This window comes from Podarcis raffonei, chromosome 1, assembly GCF_027172205.1.
Source record: "Podarcis raffonei isolate rPodRaf1 chromosome 1, rPodRaf1.pri, whole genome shotgun sequence".
Classification (NCBI taxonomy): Eukaryota; Metazoa; Chordata; class Lepidosauria; order Squamata; family Lacertidae; genus Podarcis; species Podarcis raffonei.
Window position 1 is genome coordinate 32,007,169 of NC_070602.1, and position 23,008 is coordinate 32,030,176.

A 23,008-nucleotide genomic window follows, 5' to 3' on the forward strand; every position below is an offset into this window, starting at 1 on the left:
TTTGTTGGAAGGTGCAGTGATAGATACTTAAAAGACTCTGGGGCACAGGCCTTTGAGTAGAGATGGGCAAGTCTCTCAATTTTGGTTTCTCCCAAGTTTCTGTTCTAGGAGTTTTTAAAGCAGAGGTTAGATGGGCATCTGTCATGGATGCTTTAGTCGAGATGCATTGTAGGAGGTTGGGCTAGATGACCCTCAGGGTCTCTTCCAACTCTAAGATTCTATGATTCTCTAACAAGTTTAATACATACATTCGTATATACATTTCCACAACCAAATGTGTCCATTTTGATATTACTTTAATTTACCTTAGTTGGCAGTTCTACTTCTTTTGTAATAAAAGTTTCTTCAATCCGGACTGCATCCACTGGGAAATATCCAAATTCTGCACCTTTCTATAAAATTAAACATGTAGCTTTTTATTATAAAATAAATGGGGTTTTGTACTTAAAATTGATATACAACAAATACAATTAGGAGAAGAATCTCTGCACTTATTTCAATTAAGTCTGGCTAATAATAAAAAGCCTCTTATTAACCCTCAGAAAATTATCTCTCCCGCTTCATAAAAATACACAAAGAACTAATAGAAATGTTATTATTTTGCACATTATTAAAAGTACCCTTGTACATTACAATAACCAGCCATTAATTGCTGTTTGGGTCCTCCTGGGTACAATAATGGCCTTATATTGTTCCACAATGTCTCTAGCAAATATTCCCAGTTAATTTATTTGGAAACAGGGATATGACCTAGTTGCTTGGCTAATAAAAAAGCACAGAAATGTTCTTGTTTACATAGACCGAAGTAATGTAATAGTGGGTGCCTACACTTAATGTGAAATTACATCTCTGGAAGGAAATGTTCAAAGAAACTATTATGGTTTATGCCAAGAGGATTTAAAAGGATGACACTGCATGCCACAATATTAACATCACTTTGAAATCTTACCTAGGGGACAATTTATTAACAGTAGGAAACAAATAAGTAACATATTGCCCCCCTGCCCCACCAAGGGAGAGTTATAAACCACACACGCAGTTATATATTGCATTACTGTATTATATTAATGCCAAAAGATTATGAATACCTGTAACATTTGTTAATGGCACTATGTGATGAACCACTCACTACAGTGGCAAAGTGGACCACAGACTTGAGCGATTTGTATTCCTCACATGCTGATCCTGCTAGTTCATGAGAACTACCACTGATTTGTAAAGACAACATGGCTGACCATAAACGGTGAGGTGTGCAAACACCCTAAAGTAGTCCTGGCACTCTTATCAGCATTACTTTGTTAGTATTAATTTTATAAAAAATATATACCATGAAATTAGCAGGCGATGCTGTATGGCATATTCCACATACAGTGGTACCTTGGGTTAAGTACTTAATTCGTTCTGGATGTCCGTTCATAACCTGAAACTCTTCTTAATCTGAAGCGCCACTTTAGCTAATGGGGCCTCCTGCTGCTGCTGCCGCGCCGCCGGAGCCCGATTTCTGTTCTTAACCTGAAGCACTATTTCTGGGTTAGCGGAGTGTGTAACCTGAAGCGTGTGTAACCTGAAGCGTATGTAACCCGAGGTACCACTGTACAGTTTTTATTCACGGAAACAAATATTTTGTCTAAATTCTAGGAACCTTCCTTACTCAGAAACTTCCTTTGCTGCAAAAGGGGGGTAGGGCTTATGGCTTGCATAGATCTTGATAAGTTTGCTCTCAGGGTTGCAGCAGCCAAATCTACAGAGCAATATTTTTCATGCACTGCAGGGCAGCGGGGGGTGTCCCCTTTGGATCGACACCATTTCAGAATAAAATTATTGAAGAAAAGTATAATTTTCCCTGCAGCTAAATGCATGCTTAATTTGCTACCTGTGAAAGTGGTATCATAACTTACTTCTGAAACATTTGTGAAACTTATCTGGCTAGCATTTTTAAGTGTCTCAAAATATTCATGGAAAAGTGTCTAGCCCACTGAAAAACCACTTATGAATAACCACTGCTTATTTTCTATAAAAAAAAGGTGCCAGTACTCACCATGAAGTTGTTACAGTGAGTGCCACACTTTTAACCAGTGCTTTTCTTCTGGACAAAAAGGTGCTGTTATTGTGTACTCTTGAGTACCCCCCCAAAAAAAACACTGTGAATAACCAATCTGTTGATATAATTGAATTCTGATTGCTCATAAGAGAAATAGTTGCCTTTTGAAATACTTACACTTCCTGCCCACAAGTCCTCCCTTTTCCTGGAGAGTTTGGAGTATACAATTATCTCTTCCCCAGTTTTGAAGTTCAAATAGCGGCAGTCAGGTCCTATGTAGTCTTTAATGGCTAGCACTCTGCTCATGAAAGCTGCATGTATGTAAAAAACAGAGGAAACTTAAGCAAAGTTAATCAAATGAAGTCTGCATTTGATCTTATACATGTGGCTTCAGACAGTCATAGAATCAAAGAATTGTGGGGTTGGGACCACAAGGATCATGTACTGTACAGTGATACCTTGGTTTACAACCATAATCCGTTCCAGAGGTCCGGTTGTAAACCAAAACAGGTTGTAATTCAAGGCATGCTTTCGCCAATGGGGCCTCCAAAAAAAAAGGGTTGTAATCCCCAAAAAAGGGACACACACTTCAGGGTTTGACGTGGTTGTAATCCAAAACGGTTGTACAGTGGTACTTCGGGTTACATACACTTCAGGTTACATACACTTCAGGGTACAGACTCCACTAACCCAGAAATAGTACCTCGGGTTAAGAACTTTGCTTCAGGATGAGAACAGAAATCGTGCTCTGATGGTGCGGCAGCAGTGGGAGGCCCCATTAGCTAAAGTGGTGCTTCAGGTTAAGAACAGTTTCATGTTAAGAACGGACCTCCGGAACGAATTAAGTACTTAACCCGAGGTACCACTGTAATCCAAAATGATTGCAAACCAAGGTACCACTGTAGTTCAATCCCTTGCAATGCAGGAATCTTTCACCCAAAGTGGGCCTTGAACACGTGACCTTGAAATTAAGAGCCTCATGATCTACCGATGGACCTATCCCAGCTTTCCTAAAGTTTAAAATCTACTCTCTTCCCGAATATGTTGCCACATGCAAAAATCACAGTACATGTCTGAGACACACTGGCATTGCATTTACATTATTTGTGTACATGAGCTATCCTCTTGTCCTAGAAGATGGGGGGAATTTCACCTCACTTTAAATGAAATGTTTTACCACTTACTACAGAAACAACAAAATCCTGGACATATTTTTTCAGAAGTGGTTAGCCTCACTATGCAATTCTTAAAATAAATGAACAAACTTAAATTAATTGTTTGCGCTGAGTAGCCTTTGGTTAGAATTTCCTCTAATGGTATCCTAAATAAGTTTAATGTTTGTATATGAATACACATTCTTCTTGTATTTTTTTCTACTACACATGCGTTTCAGCACACGGTTTTAGTTTTCCATTTCCGCAAAAACGCACCTAGAGCACACACTATGAATTCTGCGAGCTGCATTTTTTCTTCATTTTATGACGAATGCTAAGTGAGAAACACATTTTGGAGTAATTAGAAATACATTCCAAAATAGATTTTAACAAGACTGCTAAACTAAATTTGGGGGCGCTGGGCAGATTTTTGCAACCCGGAAGGGCACATGCTAAAGACGGTCCTGTGCATAAATCATGCCCAGGAACACCGTAATAGACAAGTCCTACACATCTACACAAACACTGCGCCCCACAGTCCTACTGACAAGCATTTCACTAGTATATAACATTAAGAGGCAGCACAGTCCTATGCATTGTCTCTCAGAAACAAGGCCATTGTATTCAATGAGTCTTGCTTCTAGTATATACAACTGCAGCCTTAGCTGCAATCCTAAACATTCTTAACTTGGGTTGGGAGTAAAACTCACTGAACTCACCCAGTGGCACTTCCTTCTGAGGAAACATACAGAAGATAGTGCTACAAACAGTGCAGTTTTAAGGCAAGGTACAAAAGCAATAAGATTTCACAAGGTGCTAAGAAAAATAGAAAGAAAACTGAATCGACCCAAATATATGGTATAGATTTGGTAGACAAAACACTAGTAATTTCTGTACGTAACTAAAATATAAATACTGTAAATATTAATCGGGCCCTTTTGGAAAGTAAGAGATTTTGAATAAGCACAGGGACAATTCTGACGAAAACTAGGCCCCTGTTTTGATAACAAGCTTTTCTACTGAACTTTGCCCTTTTACATATGCTACAACACCGTTCCACCAAATGGCTTCCCAGAAAGCATTTGTCTATTGTTGAAAATATACAGGTTAATCATGCATAAAGCTAATATTTTGCAAACATTTCTTGAAGTATATATTGCATTTTCAAAACTTTTTCTTGCTTTGTTTTGTTTTACAGATTTTGACGACACTTAAATTAGTTTCAAAGCAGCTTACTTAAAGCAAAAGACCTTATACTTACTTTCGCATTCTGGATCGCCACACTTTTTGTGGCCTGACAACAACTTTGTGCTCTTGGTGATAGTTAGCAATGAAAAGATCAAAAACAAAATTCTGATTTCCCAAATCGGCAGCATCCTAAATGGTTAAAAAAAGCTGATCCCTGACAGAATAAAAAAGAAAAAACGGATTGTGTCTTGGCAATAGAAGTCTGAAACATCATTCACCCCCCTCCATTTAGTTAATATACATATATTTTAAATCTTTTTGGTTCCATTTTCCTTCTACCTCCAAAGTCCACTTGCATAAATACCCTTTCAACAAGCTGCTCAGTGAACTGTCCTGATTAAGTGGCTTAATGATTAACTGTGTGTGACAATATGGACTTGGAATTTGAAATGAAAAAGGCGCTTTCAGTCAAACTACAGGCTATAGATGTACCAATAGCCTCATTTGCACCAGCAAGTTATTGGAGCGCTTTGTGGAACTTTAGATGCGATGTAGAGAAAGATGTAATATGAATTAACAGGAAATACTACAGAATATTCCAAAACCCTGATGTTCTGTTACTGCTGCTTTAAATTTTGCTCAGTGTATGTTTTTAGTGATGTTAATAACACGATTTTGTGTTTTTATTATTGTTGCTGATTGTAATTTATATGTGGCCACAGCATTTGGTATTGTACATTACCCTGGGATCACTCTGATGAAGATCAGCCAATAAATTTAACAAACAAATAAACAATTGCAGGTCTACATTTTATTTCACCTTATAAATCAGAGATGGAGCACCTATGGCCCTCTCTACCTCCCATAATCGCTGGTCATTGGCAGCGGAGGGCCACAGGTTCCTTATACTAATACATTATCTGTTCTACAAGGGTTGCAGCAGGCTTGTGGGATACTGGACATGGAAAAGTGCTTTATATGATACAAAATTCTTCCATTTGTATCACACTTTTGTTTCAATGAGCTCATGATGGTGTACAGTTATCTAATTTTATCATCACCATAATCCAGTGAGGTTAATTAGGTAACTTGGCTATAGTTACCCAGTGAGCTCAACAACTGAATAGTGATTTGAAACCAAATATCCTTGACCCAGGTCCATCAGCCTATCCAACTGATATTTCCTTTTGTGTCTTACAGCCTTCATTTGGAAGGTAGCCTATGTTCAATCAGACTTACTGCCAAGTAAGGATTGCTGCTTTAATGTGGTGTATCTCAGCTCACTTTTCCATTTTCCAGCCAGCTCTACTTCTTAATCTTCACTCTCATCTGTTGCCTGTCTGGTCTTCTCACTTCAACTGCCTTTTCCCAACTCCTTTTCATCCAAGGTTCTTTTTCCCTCCCATTTATATCTTCCCTCTCATTGGTCTACCCAAAAGTTCTATTACAGACTGCCCATCCAGCATACAGGCATTGCACTAGTAGATCCAGAAAAAGTAGTGTTGCTTGCTGTGAGCACCACATTGTAATTTCAGGTTCCCTTTATTATCCCATATAACATAATAATGATATTGTTGGTGCCAAGGGAAAAAATACTATAGTATAGAAAAGAGGATTCCTGGATTCCAAAATCCAAGTTTAGAGCAATTACTTTTTGGTGAGAGAACCCCAGCAGATTTAAATTCACAAAATATGCAGCATGGAAATAAAGGCTTTAAAATATGTCCTCTTAAAAAGTTTTCCGAGCATAGGAAGAAGGCCACATATTGGGTAAGTTAAAAAATGGTTTACTTACAAACTCTTCAAAGGTCAGATTCATGTGCTTCAGAAAAGTTGCAGAGGCAGTAAAACTTGGCTTCCTTACGAAGTGGTGAAAGTTTCTAGATGATTTGTATAGGAGCTCAAGAATGGCTGATGAGAGCCATGCGGTTGAGCTGGAACAACCAGTTCAAACCTCCTCACACAGAGAGCTTCTTAGGGAGACTGCGGGAGAACAAAAGCTTGATTACCTAGTTCCTCCCAAGGTGAGCGGAAGTGGACATAGCTAAGCCTGGCAGGTCAGCTTACTCTATGGTCTTAACCCCTTCATGCATTCATTTGACTTAAATATATTGACTATATGAGGCTGCTTATCTCTCAAAAGTGCTGATGCTGTTTACTCAGTTACTGTTGAATCACCTCAGCAAATAACATAGGAAGCTGCTGTACATTTAACCAGCCCATGGACACATTTAGCTCAGCATTGTCTACATCATTTGGCATCAACTACCCAAGGTTTCAGACAAGGGATCTCTCTCAGTCCCATCTAAAGTTGCTGGGGCCTTCTGCATGCAGAGATGCTCTGCTACTGAACTGCATCCCTTCTTTTTGATGAAACATGTTGGGCAATTTAGGTTGCCACACACTCAGCTTGGAGCAAGTTCCAATGGGACTTTTGAGTAGGTATGCATAAAACCAAACTGATAATCTTATTTTAAAAAAATAACCTGAACTTGAGGTTCATATCTCCTCTTTCTTTATTTTTGGACATTTTTGTTGCTGCTCTTCTTCTCTTTTTCTTCTGCACTTAACCCCCCCCCCAAAAAAAAACCTAGTTTGCCCTCTTATACATGGCCATTTAATTGTCAATGCAAAATTTCACATTGGCCCTTGTTGAATTGCATCTTGTTCCTATTTGTTTACCTTGATTATTTAAAACCTACAATTTGTGAAGGCACTGTGGTACACATGGTACATAGTGGAACATAGAGAGATGCTTCTTAGGGGCATCTTCAGAGCTCTTTCCTTCTGCTGGAGACTAATTATAATCCAAGCATCTTCCAAAAGAAAGGGAAATTTTAGTAGGGTTGGATACTTTCAACAAAAAGAGCACCCAGTCCCTGGGACATTAAAAAGATTTTTAGCTCCGAAAAAGAGCAGAGCATTGCACCACCCAAACAACTGCCTTTCCAAACCTATCAACTGATAATGTCTCCTTGGACATAAAGATATCTGAACCAGGACTAAACCTTAATGTGATTTTACTGGGTGCTTTGTTAAATTGCTTTATCCTCTTGGGAGTATGAAGTGTAATAGCAATGTTTAAAGCAGAAACAAGACCTTTTGTGAAATGTTCTTCTTAGCCTTCGAATGCTTGTTTGTTGCATTTTACTCCCATTCTATTTGAATCACATCTCCTTTAGTGGCTTCCATCTTTGAATCATATTTGAATTTGTCACCAGTCCGATGCTGCAGAAAGATTCCACAAGCATCCTTTGACTTTTAGGTAGCTCTTGAAGATCTTTTTATTCTAACAGATATTTGCAGCTGTTCAATTTTTATCTTCATTAACCAGTCAAATTAATGATTATCAATTATTTTTATTTATATTATTTAAAATGGCATCTTTTAACTGTAAACCGTATTGATATTTTATATGGCAGTATAGAATTTTATAAATAAATCACATCTCCTTTAGTAGTGTGGTTCCCTTTTGGTTCCTTCTCAAATTGTTGCTCCTCTCAGTATCTCCAACTCTCACTGGAACCTGGCTGCCTCATCTTAATGCTTTCATGGCTGTTACCCTGAACATCAAGATTACTATTATTACAATATTAGCACAGTCAGCTTATGACATACTGTATTGGCCTGAATATAAGCCGCACCTGAATATAAGTTGAACCTTTAAAATTGGAGGGGGGAGAAGAAAAAATACGCGAATATAAGCCGCTCCTCTCCTAGCTGCATACTGGGTGGGGGGCACATGCTGCATGGCCAGCGGCCTTTCCCCTTCCTCACTCTCTCCCTTCCTGGCTTTGGGAGAGAGGACACACCTGGCACTGTCTGCCCTGAACTCCTGGCTGCATACTGTAAGGTCGTGAATATAAGATGCACTTTTAACTTTTCACGGTCAGAATTTGGGGGGAAAGTGCGGCTTATATTCGGGCCAATGCAGTATCTTCTCAGATATCTTCACTGGCTACCAATCTGTTACTAGGCCAACTTCAATGTGTTACCATTAGTACATAAACACTCAACAGCAGGGGTGCCCAAACTAAGGCCCGCGGGCCGGATAAGGCCCAAGGGACTCGTTTATCCGGCCCGCAGCAACCCCTGCCGCCCACTGCCCGCTCTTACCAGTGCTGCGCTGCACGGCTGCCCACTTCCGGGTCGGAGGAGCACTGGAAATAGTTTGTGCGCATGCGCGTTATTTCCGGTGCACTTTGCGTGGGCAAACCCTATCCAGGTATGTAAAGCTGACATGCATTTTAATATGTAATTTTATAATGTGTAATTTAACTGCCAACTTTATAATTTAAATTTTATTTATCCCAGGCTAACACTAACCTACCATAGTGGCCTGTTTTAAGAACACTAAGCAGTTTGCCAACGTAATACTGGTAGGTAAAGGTAAGGTAAAGGATCCCTGGATGGTTAAGTCCAGCCAAAGGTGACTATGGGGTTGCGGCGCTCATCTCGCTTCCAGGCTGAGGGAGCTGGTGTTCATCCACAGACAGCTTTCCAGGTCATGGCCAGCATGACTAAACCGCTTCTGGCACAACCAAACACCGTGACAAAAACCAGAGCACACGGAAATGCCGTTTACCTTCCCGACGGAACGGTACCGATTTATCTACTTGCACTGGCATGCTTTTGAACTACTAGGCGGCAGGAGCTGCGACAGAGCAACGGGAGCTCACCCCGTCGCAGGCATTTGAACCGCCAACCTTCCAATCGGCAAGCCCAAGCAGCTGAATGGTTTAGACCACAGTTGGGTGCATACCTATTGAGGCCAGTAGTGTCTTTTCCTATCTAACCTTTCCCCACTGCAAATTAAGACGTAGAACAAAATGACTCAGGTGCTCTTGGATTCCACCAGCCCATCCACAGAGACATCTGCAGCCAGGACTTTTAAAAAGGATTTTTTGCTGGGTGGCTGGTGAAAACAAACTCTAAAGGGCACTTCACACAAATCCTTTGCCAGCCCAGTTCAGGATTACATTCCATACACAAATCCACATTGTTAGGTATGAGAGACTACTTTAAATGTTTTTAAGGGGTACCTAAGTACAAGTTGAGATTTCTGGTCTTCCCAATGTATGTTTATGGCTGGGAATGAGGATTCTAATTTGTGTCGGACCATTTGGTTTTGGTAGGTGAACGACAAGTATAAAAAAACTTTTCATTAAACAAACAGTAAATGCAGAATACAGAAAATAGTATATAAAGCTACCTTTATTTAGACTTTTACAGAACAAGCCAATGAATACACTTGTAGGAAGTTTAAAAACAGTATGTCACCTTTTTACACCAACTATATTGCCATCAACTTGCTTTAGATGTTACAGAAATTCCAAGTTTTGAATCCATTTTCCTCAATCAACAGGTATTCATAAATACAACATCTTAACCCCCAATTAATTTAATGGTATACTGCATTTTTATTGGCATTTGAAAGTTTAGCCTGTGGCCAACAATAATCTAGTTTTGAAGTTACCCATAGGCCTCCTGCAACATACTGCAAAGCACAGAAATGAGATGCAAGTTGTTGTTTTTTTAAAAAAAATCTAAGCATTACTCTAAAACTAGGGGAGAGGCAAGGCTTGTTGAAATAACTACATGAAGTCTCTAAACAGATTTTAGATGGCCAAGTAATTAGAATTGGCTTGATACACTCACTTGGCTTCTGTATATGGGCAGTTAGTTCACCAAGGAACGTTAGTAAAAGCTGGCATCAATTTGTATAACGAAAGCACAGAAAAGAAAACCTGGATTATGCACAGGTGTGTGCTCCTTCACAGAACTTGAGAATTCACTTTTAGCAATTAAGAGGGGAAGTGTTAATAGACAGAATATTCAAACACTCTGTATGAAGTATGGCAAAGGGAGAAAGATATCTATGCGAGATGAAGCGGCAACAGGCTCTCACACCTCTGTAAAATACACATTTATTTCTACAAAAAAAAAGATCTGATACAGAAATGATTCACACAAATGTAATTATGTACCTATTAAAATATACAGAAACTCTTTTAAGTAGAGGAGATTTAAAAAGATGAAGGGGTTGTCAATCCTTTTATTTGTACACTTTTGCATCGTCACATAATTTGATAAGTAACCTTTTACAAAATCATGTAAAAAGCACGAGAATTGCCTGGTAAAGAGTCTGCATTTCTCCAAAAGATTTTATACAGCATGCAATTAAGGCAGCCTTTTCTTCCCCACATGGAATCCTTTCACTCATCAAGTAATCTTCTGCTGCAAAGATTAGGCTAGGGAGCCTGGTCTCTTCTGTCAACGCCTTTTGTCTTTCCTGTCTGATTTACGGTCTCTTTCACTCCGCGAAGTTCTTTTGCCTGACCGACTACTTTCTGATATAGACCTCTTTCTGTCCGACCTTGAACTTTTATCCTTTGATCCTTTCGCATCTCTGCTGCTACCTTTCGAAGACTTGTGACTCCTGTCTACTCCTGCATTATCCCTTCGCTTTCGATCCAGGCTCCTCCTACGCTTCCTATCCCTATTGTGCCCACGCCCTCTGCTTCGACTTCTGCTCTCGCTGCTGCTGGAACTACTGCTACTCTCTCGACTGCTACTTCCGCTAGTGCTGCTGCTGCTGGAGGAGCTACTCCGACTACTGCTGGTGCCGCTGCTAGAACTGCTGCCGCTACTACTGCTTGTAGAACTAGTACTACTGGTGCTGCTGCTAGTACTGCGACTTCGACTCTTGCTGCCTTTGTTCCTTGCTCTACCTCTGCTCCTGCTCCTAACCTTGTTCTTGACTTCTACGGTTACTGCCTGGATTTGGTCTGCCTGAGTTTCAGGCAGATTCTCAGGCACTACCGTTTCTTCTTTCTCTACCTGAGGCTCTTGATCTTGAGTGGATTCCAACTGTGGTGAAGGCTGTGGCTGAAGCACAGCCTCTGGTCGAGGCTGGGCCTCAGCCTCGGACACTGCAATGGATTCCGGCTCCTTCTCTTCTGCCTCCTCTGGTTCAGCTTCCACTTCTGGCTTGTTGCCTTCCTCTTTCTCCAAGGGAGCAACAGGCCCCTCCTGCTCTGGTTGAGCATTACTCTCCATTTCTGGTTCCACTTCTTTGCTATTCTCATTTTCTAGTGGCTCTGCATGATCTGCCTCACTGGTTTCCATCACATCCTGCTCGCCATCTACTGGCAGCGTATTTTCACCTTCCTCTTTCCCTAAGACAACATCCTCCTCCTGATTATCCTGCTGCCTATCATTCTCCTTAATCTCTGGTCCCTCATCTACCTTAACCTCCATTTCCTCTTTCTGCTCCTCCTCCTCCTGTTCTATCTCTCCATCACTGTGACTAGCACCTACCTCCTTTTCTTCCCCTACCTCTTCCATTTCTACATCATTGCTCCGATTACCTGTCTCCATCTCTTCCACCTGCTGAACCGCCTTACCCTCTTCTTGCTCCTTGTTCTGGTCTTCCTTCTTTTCTTCCTTCTGCACCTCCTGGTGTTCTTTTTCCTTCAGAGATTGTCGCCTGGGCCTGGCTTCCATTTTGTTAATTTGCTCAGCAAACTCAATGCGCCTATTTTCAAACAGTGCTGCAGAACGAAAGAAGACACACTAAGCTTATTGTGGGTACCGTATTTTTCGCCCCATAGGGCGCACCGGCCCATAAGGCGCACCTAGTTTTTTGGGGGGCAAATAAAGAAAAAAAAATTATTTCCCCCCAAGGCGAGAGGCTGGGGCGGGGGAAGCCCGAGTTTCCCCCGACCCCAGCCCCCATAACAGGCTGCTCTCCGCAAGCCGTGGGAGCCCTCCCGCGGCTTGCGCAGAGCTACCCGAAGCCCCAACGCGACTGCTGAGCGCACCGGGGCTTCGGGATAAGAGGCAGCGCTGCCTCTTATCCCGAAGCCCTGGCGCGCTCAGCAGTCGCTTCGGGTAGCTTCGCGATAGGAGGCAGCGCTGCGCAAGCCGGGGAAGCCCTCCAGCGGCTTGCGCAGAGCTACCCGAAGCCCCAGCGCGACTGCTGAGCGCGCCGGGACTTCGGGATAAGAGGCAGCGTTGCGCAAGCCGTGGAAGCCCTCCTGCGACTTGCGCAGAGCTGCCCGAAGCCCCGGCGCAACCGCTCAGCGCGCCGGGGCTTCGGGATGCAGGCAGCTCTGCGCAAGCCGGGGGAGCCTGGGGGGAACTCCCGCGGGCTCCCCAGGCTTGCGGATAGCTTCCTGAAGCCTGGAGAGGGGTCGGTGCACACCGACTCCTCTCGCTCTCCAGGCTTCAGCAAAAGCCTGCATTCGCCCCATAGGACGCACACACATTTCCCCTTCATTTTTGGAGGGGAAAAAGTGCGTCCTATAGGGCGAAAAATACGGTACTTAGCATGGTTCCATCTTACTGATAGGTCACTTGAACCACTTCACACAAGGAAAGTTTCATACAGACAAGCGATCATCCATATTAAGAGGTCAGAATGTGCACTTGTGAATTGGGGCATTTGCCAAGTATTTTTGAATTACAGGCTACTGGCAGTTATGAGCAGTAAAGTTTCACATTAAGAAATAATCTATAACTGGATCCAACAAGTGGGCAAAATCCTTATCTCCCCAATCCCCTAGAGACAAACTTTATGGGGTAGTTGGATCTGTCAATCACTTGGGCATGAATTCCAATGTCACACCATTACAAATGTTCTGTTTGTGCAAGCACATCATCTTGCAAGATGAAAAAACCCCGCTTGCAACTATGTGCTGTTCTGAGGATTTTCCTAAACCCCAGAACCAGGACTCTAGGACCCTGCCAGTGCCTTTGCACCAACTTCCCAAAGCTGGGTAGGCAATCCTCCACCTTGTGGATGGGCCAGTTCTGGCTTTATGTGTTTTTGTGTAAATGTGCAGACTCCCAGAACTGACCCTTTGACTAAGATGCAAGTTCGCTTTACTGCCTTATCAATATCAGTTTAACTTTTTCTATTGAAATGCCAAAAGAGCTTATATCAAAGAAAATGTATCTACCCTACCACCAGTAACATACCATTTAATTTTTTTTGGGAATCATCAAACAGCTTCTGGGTAGCAGGACACATTCTGCCAGGTATGTAGAACAGATGAGGCTTTGTCTTTGTTCTTATATATTTTATTATTTTGGCATTATGATCATTCCATTCTTCTTGCTGGTAAAAGAAAGATTTTTATTTTTTTAGTATCGTCCACAACACAAACACCACATAGCAGCTGCTTGAATTTTGACTCACCAGCTGAGCAAGTTCAACTTTCTGTTCCAATAGCCGCAGCTCTGTTTGTTTAGCACGTCTTTCCTCAAAGAGCTCTCGCCTCTCATTTTCAACCTGCTTTCTCTCTTCCTCTGCCTGCACTTCAAGTTTCTGCTCAATTTCTTGCCGTCTTTTTTGCTGAAGTGGAGAAACAGTTTCAGATTTGCTTAAGGGGAGCTCAGAAATTTTATTATTAGTTTATATACCACTTAATAGCTGGTCGACCCCTGTTCTGGAATCCGATCAATACTGAAATCTTTATCTAATTATTGCAAGATGGCCCAAAACTTTTGGCTGGACTTAGTAGTCAAGTCACTGCTTATAGTGGTTGGTTTTTCATTTTTTTTCTTTTTTTGCTGATTTATGATAAATTTTTATTAATATTATACATATAGACATATAGACATATACAAAATCCATTACATAGCTTACATATAGTATACCCTTGTCTCCTCTATTATTTATAACAGTATTGGAAGTACTTACTAAGAGGCTGAGAGAAACAGCAGAGGTTAAAGGAGTTAAGGTAGGGACTAAGGAACACAAAATTAAAGCCTTTGCGGATGATATTGTACTAACATTAGAAGATCCAAAGCATAGTGTAAAAGAAGCCCTACAAAAATTCGAAGAGTTTGGTGCTGTGTCAGGCCTTAAGGTTAATAAGAATAAGACAAAATGCTGACTAAAAACTTAACTAAAGAAGATACTCCAGATTTAGAACAAAAGACGGGAATTATGACAGCAAAGAAGGTGAAGTACCTCGGAGTGTGGATTACGGCTAAAAATATTAACTTATATAAGGATAACTATGAGGTCACCTGGAAGAATATTAAGAAAGATTTAGAAATTTGGGAGAGAATGAGATTATCTTTTCTGGGGATGATAGCGGTTATCAAAATGAATGTCCTGCCTAGAATGTTATTTTTATTTCAAACCATCTCTGTACTTAAAGGTATAAAGCAGTGTAAAGAGTGGCAAAGAGCCTTGGCAAGATACATCTGGCAGGGAAAAAGACCGCGAATAAAAATGAAAATATTGGTAGATAGAAAAGAAAGAGGGAGTTTCTCCCTACCGGATTTAAGCTTATATTATGAAGCGGCGTGTCTATTGTGGCTGAAAGATTGGATAAGACTAGAAAATAGGGACATCTTGGATTCGGAAGGCTTCGATAACAGGTACGGGTGGCACTCGTACCTGTGGTATGAAAAGGTGAAAGTACATAGAGGCTTTCTAAATCATATTTTAAGAGGACCAATATTCCAAGTATGGGAAAGAAATAAAAATCTATTGGAAAGGAAGACACCTTGGTGGATTTCACCAATAGAGGTGTTAACGGTCAAAAAAACTAATATGGAAGGGAAGAATGCCACTTATGAAGAACTTACAAGGAAAACTGATCAAGGCATAAAACTCAGACCGTATGAAGAGATTAAAAACTCATTTACTGGGTGGCTGCAATACCACCAGGTAAATGATTTGTTAAAGGAAGATAAAAAGAAATTAGGATTTGAAGATAAAAAATCTAAATTCAATGTGGAAGTTATTGAAGGTAAGAATAAAACATTGTCTAGAATATATGATATTTTACTGGAGTGGTACACAAAAGATGAGGAGGTGAAGGAGGTCATAACTAAATGGGCGATAGACATTGGTTATATTATTGATTTTGAGAGGTGGCTGGAATTATGGAATACCAACATGAAGTTCACGGCGTGTACGGCACTAAGGGAAAACCTGTGGAAAATTATTTATAGGTGGTACCACACGCCAGTGAAACTGGCTAAGATCTATAGGTTAAAGAATAAAAGATGTTGGAAATGTGGAGAGGTAGATGGCGATTTCTACCACATGTGGTGGTCATGTAGCAAAGTGAAAGGCTTTTGGGAATCGATTTATAACGAACTCAAAAAAAAATTTAAATACACCTTTCCCAAAAAACCCGAAGCTTTTCTGCTAGGAATGATGGGTAAAGAAATTAAAAAAGAAGATAAGATATTATTCCTATATGCCACAACAGCCGCAAGAATCATGTTAGCACAAAATTGGAAGACGGAGGCTATACCCAATATAAGTGATTGGCAGGTTAAATTGACAAATTACGCCGAGCTCGCTAGAATAACAGGAAGAATAAGGGATCAAGATGAACAGAAATTTCACGATAATTGGATTAAATATTGGATGTATATTGGAACCAAATTTTAGAAGACACTGGCGGGGTTGGAATAACTCTAACAGTAAGGGGCTACTATGTAAAAGAGATAAAATACGTGACTATAGAACCTATTTGATACTTACCAAAGGAGTGGAGGGAAGTCCAAGGCTCGGCAGAGCCTAAAGTAACTGTGTATTATACTTATGATCTATGGGCTGGTTTTTCATTTCTACTCCCCTAAAGTATGGAGCACTCCTTGTGTATCAAGCAATCCACATTTACTGTGAAGCAGTGCCAGGCAATGCAATTACACCTCTCCAACTTATGACCTTAAGCCTGGTAACCAATAGGAGCTCTGTGCCCCCCTCTCTCTTTCTAATCTGTTTTCAAATTGTTATGGAACCAGAGACAAGTAAATAATAATAAAAGTTCAACTATATAGCCAACTAAAGGCAGGGCATACGAAACCTAAGCATGGACCTCTCTAGGCTGCTGGCAGTTACTAGTGGTTTTCCCAGCTGGTTGCCAGAACCCAGTTTAGGGTCGCCATACAGAACTGTATTTGTAGTAGGATCCATGTTCTATTGAACTTAATAGGCTTAAGTAAAGTTTTAGGAATGCTCACTGTTTCCCTTTACACTTGAAAAATGACTTTAAAGTCCTCATGTTTCCACAATGAAAAATCTGAGCTACTGGGTTACTAGCAGTAAGTTTCTTCACACAAGACAGTATACAATTCTCTCATTCAACAGAAATAGTAGTCTCTCTCCTCTAATGAACATTACAAGGTATTGAGTTAATACCCTCTCAGTAGCGACTGTTGATTCTTGTTTGAACTTCTGAAGAGTACCCATCAACAGGCCAAATATGCGCCGATTCCTAGAACAGAAAAGGAGTAAAAAGATATTATATGATTGACTTTCATACGTGTTCATTATGCATACCTATTGAAACAGTTTTCCAAATCTTCCAAGGTTGTTAGTTAATGGCACATGAATTATAAAAAGGCTACAATAATATAGGGTGAAAAACTATTTAGAAAGAAACATAACCACTGGATGTTGCAAATTTCAACAACCAACATGATAACAAGATAATTCCAGTGGATAGCTTTATCAACAACAGCATATAATTTCCAAACATATTAAATTAAATGAAGTTCTTAATTTATGACCCAAAGACATCCAGAAGTTTTATCTAAGATTGAAGACAACAATAAAATACATTAAATACACTGTTTATAAATAAAAGGAATACCATTGTTGTGAGTTTTCATAAGGAACCTCAAGAAATGATTTGCCATTTTGTAAGCAACATTGCACTGAAAATATAGTCATCTTCTTTTGACTTACTTTTTTGTTGAGAGCTAGCTGTATGACCAAGAAATTTGGCCCTTATGGAGAATCATAGAATTGTTAACTTGGGAGGGACTCCTCCCCAAGGGTCATCTAGTCCAATCCCTTGCAATGCAGGAAAATCAACTAAAACAACCCTGACAGATTGCCAGAACTTCCAAGGATGGAGAGTCTACAACCTTTCGAGGGAGTCCACTCCACTGTAGAACATCTCTTACTGTCAGAACCCAGAGCACAATGGTCACAGCCTGAAAATAAATTCCAGCCCAGCATTCCAGCCCCACCCCAACTAACACATATGAGATGGTGCTTGAATTAAGAAATAATTTCCCCAAAAAATTATTTGGATACTTTCCCACAAACTACCTATCTGAAGTTGATATACAAGCAGCTCAACACAATGCACTGTCTAAAAGTGAGACCTTTAGATAGCTAAGATCTTCATAAACATATTTTAATGAAATATGCCAATTTCCCAAGATTTTGCACAGAAAAGCATGAAAAAGTACAATAGCTGCTAATTTGCAGTATTCTTTAAAGACCAAGGCTAAAATCCCACCAACATCAATGGGACTTACTTCTGAATTAGACTGGTTCATATCAAACTAAAAACAACAACAACAAAAAACAAGGAGGGAACATTTTAGAAAAGAATTGTCTGGCAGGATGCCTATCTTCGAAAAACACAACATGCTAAATCTCTACGTAAATAAACATGGAAGCTGGGTTGAGTTGTCTGGTGCAGTCAGAACCTGTACACACACTTCTTAAGAAGCAGGCTAAGACAGCATAAAATATTGGACAAAGTTTTCTGTGCAAGAAAGAACACTTCTTTCATAATTTGTATTATGCACTTGGAGTTTGAAAACGTTATGGTTATAGTCAACAGCATTGTAAGATACCTTTGTTTTCCCTTTTCATCCATGTTTTGATCTTGAATAAGGTCTCGGCGTGTTCGTTCTTTGGAGGTAGCAACAACAGAAGACTGCAACGCTGGCTGCAAGGATAGGTCAAATCCAGGTTAATGGAAGCTTTTCTACACTTCTTTCCCCTCTCTACCCACCAACTTCTAGGTATCCCTTACTTTTTTAACATCATCATCCTCTGCGTCGCTTTCATGGCGTGATTCTCTCCTTGTCCGACGTTCCCCAGCTAGCCTAAATTTAAGAGAGTATCAAAGGCATCCATTTTATACTAGAACCAAGGAAAATGTTTCAATAGGCTTAGAAAATGACGTTAATAAAAGCAAAATAACTACACTAAAATCAAGATACTGTGCTTCACAGACTGCTTTGATCCAACCTCTCTGTCCGTGTTGTTGCTGGGATCCAATGAACTCTCTGGTGAATGTAGATTAGCTGCTTGCTAAATCTGTTGCTTTATTACAGCATCTTTTTAAAGATGGAGACCTCACTTTTAAAGTCCGCTTACTTTTCTTTCTACAGAACATATTGTAGGGTAGCAACTCCTACACAATTTACGGGTACTCAAGACAAAAAAGGTGTTCTACTGAAATCCTATTTAAAATATTACACAGAATCAGGATATACCAGTTTAAATTATTTGCTAGTGTAGAATTCCAAGAAGAATTATTATGCAACGTAATTAAAGAAGAACTGATACATGAATGGTTTTTCCTTTCTTCCCTCCCAGTTCCTTTTGTATGTCTGAAATTGCAATCATTTTAAATTATACACAGCCTTGAGTGTTATATAAAAACCATGCAGAAACGCACTACAGGAATATACTGAGTCAGCTAAGAAGGAATGCTGTTCTTGTCTCTAACTTCATTCAGTCCTGTTCTTGAATTCAGTCCCATTTCATTCTCTGCTCACCTATTGGTCGCCCCTTCTAGATCCCTCTGTTTGGCTGGGGGTCCTCCTCCGCTATCCGAGAATCCACGCCTGAAACAAAAGAGCACATCAGTGTATCAGATCAGTATGCTCCAAGCAAGTTTATAATGCCAAGACCCCATAAAACTAAAGTTCAATGTCTTGCTTTGTGTGCAGCAAGTTTTACAGAAGTCACACCATGCTCTCTAACATTTATATGAAGCCACTAGGTGAGATCAGAGGGTGAAAGTAAGATGTAATCAGTCTAACAAAGAAAATCAGCTCTATTTCTTTTCTTCTTTTTATCTGAGTTAGGTGAGGCTGCTCAGGTGCTGAACCACTCCTTGGGCTCCGTAATGGGCTAACAGATTGAAAGCTGACAATAAAGAGCTGTGAGAAAGTGGTTCTTATGTTGATAAATTAGGTACTTGGCTTGTTTCAGATGGGGGTGCACCTTCCATGAAGAAGCAGGTTTGCAGCTTGGGGACACACTTACATCCAGAGTTGTCACTAGAAGCCAAGGTAGCCCCAGTTTCACAAACTGCCCTTCCCAGGTTTGACCTTATCACCAGGTAGGAACATTCCTGAACAGACAGTCTTGCCACCATGATGCACATTCTGCTTATCTCTCAAATGGAATACTGTAATGTGTTGTACAAGGAGCTGCCCTTGAAAACTTTCATTAGTGCAGAATACAGTTCAGCAGAGGAGCATTGTTGGGTACTGAAAAGACTCAGGCCAGAGGCCCACAAGAAATATTTGCATATGCTTATTTTTATGTATAGGTGCCAATTTCAGCTGTCATTTGAAGGGGAGAAACAAACTGGCTGTCAGGGAGAACTCAGAGCTATAGGATGGCAACAGGGATTTCCTGGGCCAGTATACTATATGTGGATTGGGCCCTCCAACCCATCCACAGTCTAGAGCTGCTGTTTATGTACATATTTATGTACGAATTTAAAAACAGACAAGTGCTCGTTGGCAAATTTGAATGGGAGGTGTCTAGGGTCTCACCAGTGCTGTACTTTGAAGTGTTACCAGTTGCCCTGTAAAAAAAGTTAAGTTTAAAGAGGAAAGATGTCCGTATCCTGCATCAAAGACCCAGACACATGGGCCCCCTGGCTACCCACTAACAAGGCTGTTGCTTTATCCTGATGGAATCATATCACATAAGTTCTGAAAGAACTACCATGGCAGCCTATTTGCTGCCAAGCCCAATTCCAAATGCTAGTACTCCTTTAAGCCGCTAAATGGTTTGGGGCCCAAATAATTGAAGGAGAACATCTCCCTAAACCAGCTTGCTTATGCCTCAAGATTGCTAGAGTGCTTTTCTCTGTTTCCATTGTCAGGGAAGGTTCATTACAGTCGTACCTTGGATCTCAAACGCCTTGGCTCCCGGACAAATCAACTCCCAAATGATCAAAACCCGGAAATGACTGTTTCGGTTTTCGAATGATTATCGGAACCTGAACATCCAGTGCGTCTTCTGATTGGTGCAGGAGCCTCCTGCAGCCAAACAGAAGCCGCGCTTTGGTTTCCAAATGTTTTGGAAGTCAAACAGACTTCCAGAATGGATTCTGTTTTGACTTCCAAGGTATAACTGTATTTGGGTGAGATGCAAGAGAAAGCCTCTCAGCACACTCATGCAGCTCTCTCACACACGCATATACTGTACTTCACATATACACTGCTGCAAGTACACCTCTCCCTCTCAAACACATACCTACCCTCTATTCGCCCACCTCACATAAATATCTCCCTCTCTCTCTGCCCATGTATATATATCCAACTCTCATACACAGAACAAACTAAGTATCCCTTCCAATTCAGAAAAGCCCCTCCAAGGGTGGAGGATGTGACTGTTTAAACTACCCACAATAGTAACTAATCCCTGAGTTACACAATGCCACAAATTCAAAAGCTTATTCCTTTCTTTTAAGAGCATTTTAAAGAAACTCTAAAACTGTGAATATATCTAGCAATTTTAAGCTTTCCAGTACCAAAACTAAATACCAAGTAGGCCAAATATCTGTAGGACTGCAAAGACTGCTATGCAAGCAGAGACTAAAACACCATCCAATAAAAACCAAGCAGAGCTCTGTTGCAATAGCCTTCAAGTACAGTGGTACCTCAGGTTACAGACGCTTCAGTTTACAAACTCCGCTAACCCAGAAATAGTACCTTGGGTTAAGAACTTTGCTTCAGGATGAGAACAGAAATTGCGCAGCGGTGGCAGCAGGAGGCCCCATTAGCTAAAGTGGTACCTCAGGTTAAGAACAGTTTCAGGTTAAGAATGGACCTCCAAAATGAATTACATTCTTAACCTGAGGTACCACTGTACCATACCATGCCAGTGTTAGGCTACAACAGCAGAGGATCTGTAACCCTTAGAATAGCATGATTGGCTGCCCACCCTTCGGTAATAACAATGGTATATGAGCCAAGTGGCAAGTTATACATGCCTTCTACTGAAATCTTTGAAGACAGCAATCTTGTGGGCTCCTCAGCACTGCCATAAACTAGCATTACAGCAACTGTATAAGTCCAACTTGAAATTACTTAATTTTTTTTTAAGGTTAGAAGAGAAGTTGCATGCAACCTTAGGGCAGCAGTGACAGCACAAGCAATGGTCAAGTACCCAAACAACTATTTGCTTGTTTGCCTGTGAATATGCTTTGGACCATGAGCAGAACCCCTCTCTTCCCCCTCAATGTACAAGTGTGGCAGTTGAGTTCAGACTCTAGCTACCTTCAATCAACATATTAAAACAACATTTAACCTTCTTTTCATTTCTAGCCTTCAAATACAAGCATAACATTCCGTGCAGCATAGAAGCTGCCCTCAGAAAGGTACAGAATTGGTTTCCATTAATCATCCACAGATACTCACCTAAGTAATATACTTCCACGCCCCCTACCTCCACCAGGGCCTGTGATGGTCAATAATCTCCCTTGAGCGGGCCTGGGGGGAAAAGCCACGGGAATAATCATCAGGAAGGTGCAAATAGGTACAGAAAACATCCCTCAAAGGAACACCACTGGAGACCTGGTGCAAATGTATCCCCCACCCCCACTTGATTAGTCAGCTTTAGTGATTGGGGACGGGAACTGACTGCTTCTACAGTGTGCAGGATCCTGATGACCTATTTCATTAAAATACCTTGACTTCCCACGTGGAAGGAAGTAGCAGAAGAGGGAAAATGCAGGGGGACGGCAGTGGGTTTTGCCTACCTTTTGTGCCAAGGAAACTTTTACAGATTTAGGCTGGGGCATGAGCGCACTCTTAACCCGGGTTAATTTTGGCCGCCGGTGCAGGCTGCGTCCCTAAGCGCCCTTACTGGGAACTAGCGAGCCCCATTGAAGCCAAGCGGGCAGGGCGCAGCCGCGCCTGGCAACTCACGTGGACGCCACTAACGGATTCTGCTCGTAGGCCTCCCTCTGCGCTCCCGCTCCGTCCCCGATTTGAAGAGGGACGGGGCTAACGGCTGCACCGCTCGGGCCCCTGAAGTCCCAGGAGAGGGAAGGGAAAGGGCGCGGGCACGAGGGGACAAGCGCAGAGAAGCCTCTCAGGGGGCGAGCGCGGCGGCCCCTCGGAGCCGAAACCCCCCCGCCGGCCGCCCCGCTCTTCCTTCCGCCTCACCGCACATCGTTGGGGTCCCGCCCCGTGAGCTTGCGGATGTTCTCGTCGACGTGCTTGAGGCTCTCCTTGGCCTTCTCGAGCTGCTCCTGCAGAGCCCGCACCGCCACCGCCATCCCAGCCACCCACAGGCGCGGCCTAGCCAGTCAGGGGCCGGCCGAGAGCACGGCTCGGCGGGAAAGGGGCGGGGCGCCGCGGCCCAGCCCCCTACGTAGCGCGGCTCCTCCGAGCAAACCCGCCAATCGGCGCGCGAGGGTTGGATCGACAACGTTCCTCGCCAACAGCCGCGCCTCGTCCCTAGCGAATCGCCGCCCTGACAGGTTGAGTGGCATTTGGGTGCTCCAGTCATCAGCTTCCTTCTTAGCCAATCGGGAATCTGTAGTGCTGGAGCGACGTTGGGAGAACCACTCGACGTTCGCGTTGCTCTGTT

The 23,008-nt window shown here is 41.8% G+C and overlaps 2 protein-coding genes across 10 annotated transcripts in view; both read right to left on the bottom strand.

The window, feature by feature from the left end:
• MIA2 (MIA SH3 domain ER export factor 2) overlaps nucleotides 1–5,729 on the bottom strand; it is a 49,780-nt gene extending 44,051 nt beyond the window's left edge. The window contains exons 1-4 of one of the 9 annotated variants that reach the window (XM_053379743.1): nucleotides 5,668–5,729; nucleotides 4,457–4,597; nucleotides 2,219–2,352; nucleotides 306–392 (exon numbers count right to left, since the gene is read on the bottom strand). In XM_053379743.1, coding sequence (XP_053235718.1) covers nucleotides 306–392; nucleotides 2,219–2,352; nucleotides 4,457–4,571 — 336 coding nt within the window. In that variant the 5' untranslated portion in view covers nucleotides 4,572–4,597; nucleotides 5,668–5,729. The other 8 variants (XM_053379752.1, XM_053379762.1, XM_053379771.1 and 5 more) reach the window with 8 other exon arrangements.
• Nucleotides 5,730–9,579: 3,850 nt separating this feature from the next.
• PNN (pinin, desmosome associated protein) lies at nucleotides 9,580–22,765 on the bottom strand. Its single transcript, XM_053379859.1, has 9 exons — nucleotides 22,582–22,765; nucleotides 21,832–21,903; nucleotides 18,946–19,014; nucleotides 18,195–18,267; nucleotides 18,013–18,107; nucleotides 16,559–16,634; nucleotides 13,586–13,741; nucleotides 13,366–13,504; nucleotides 9,580–11,936 (listed from the first exon to the last, which is right to left on the bottom strand). Exons 1-9 carry the CDS (start codon nucleotides 22,692–22,694, stop codon nucleotides 10,657–10,659), a joined length of 2,073 nt encoding a protein of 690 aa, XP_053235834.1. The 5' UTR covers nucleotides 22,695–22,765; the 3' UTR covers nucleotides 9,580–10,656.
• Nucleotides 22,766–23,008: the final 243 nt, after the last annotated feature.

Bases quoted from the DNA above. Each gene is read 5' to 3' on its own strand.
- PNN (XM_053379859.1), bottom strand. From the start codon at position 22,694: ATGGCGGTGGCGGTGCGGGCTCTGCAGGAGCAGCTCGAGAAGGCCAAG. The intron at 18,268-18,945 runs GTGAGCAGAGAA...TCTTAAATTTAG, and splicing joins CTAGAAGGGGCGACCAATAG to GCTAGCTGGGGAACGTCGGA. The intron at 13,505-13,585 runs GTGAGTCAAAAT...TTCTTTTACCAG, and splicing joins AAGTTGAACTTGCTCAGCTG to CAAGAAGAATGGAATGATCA.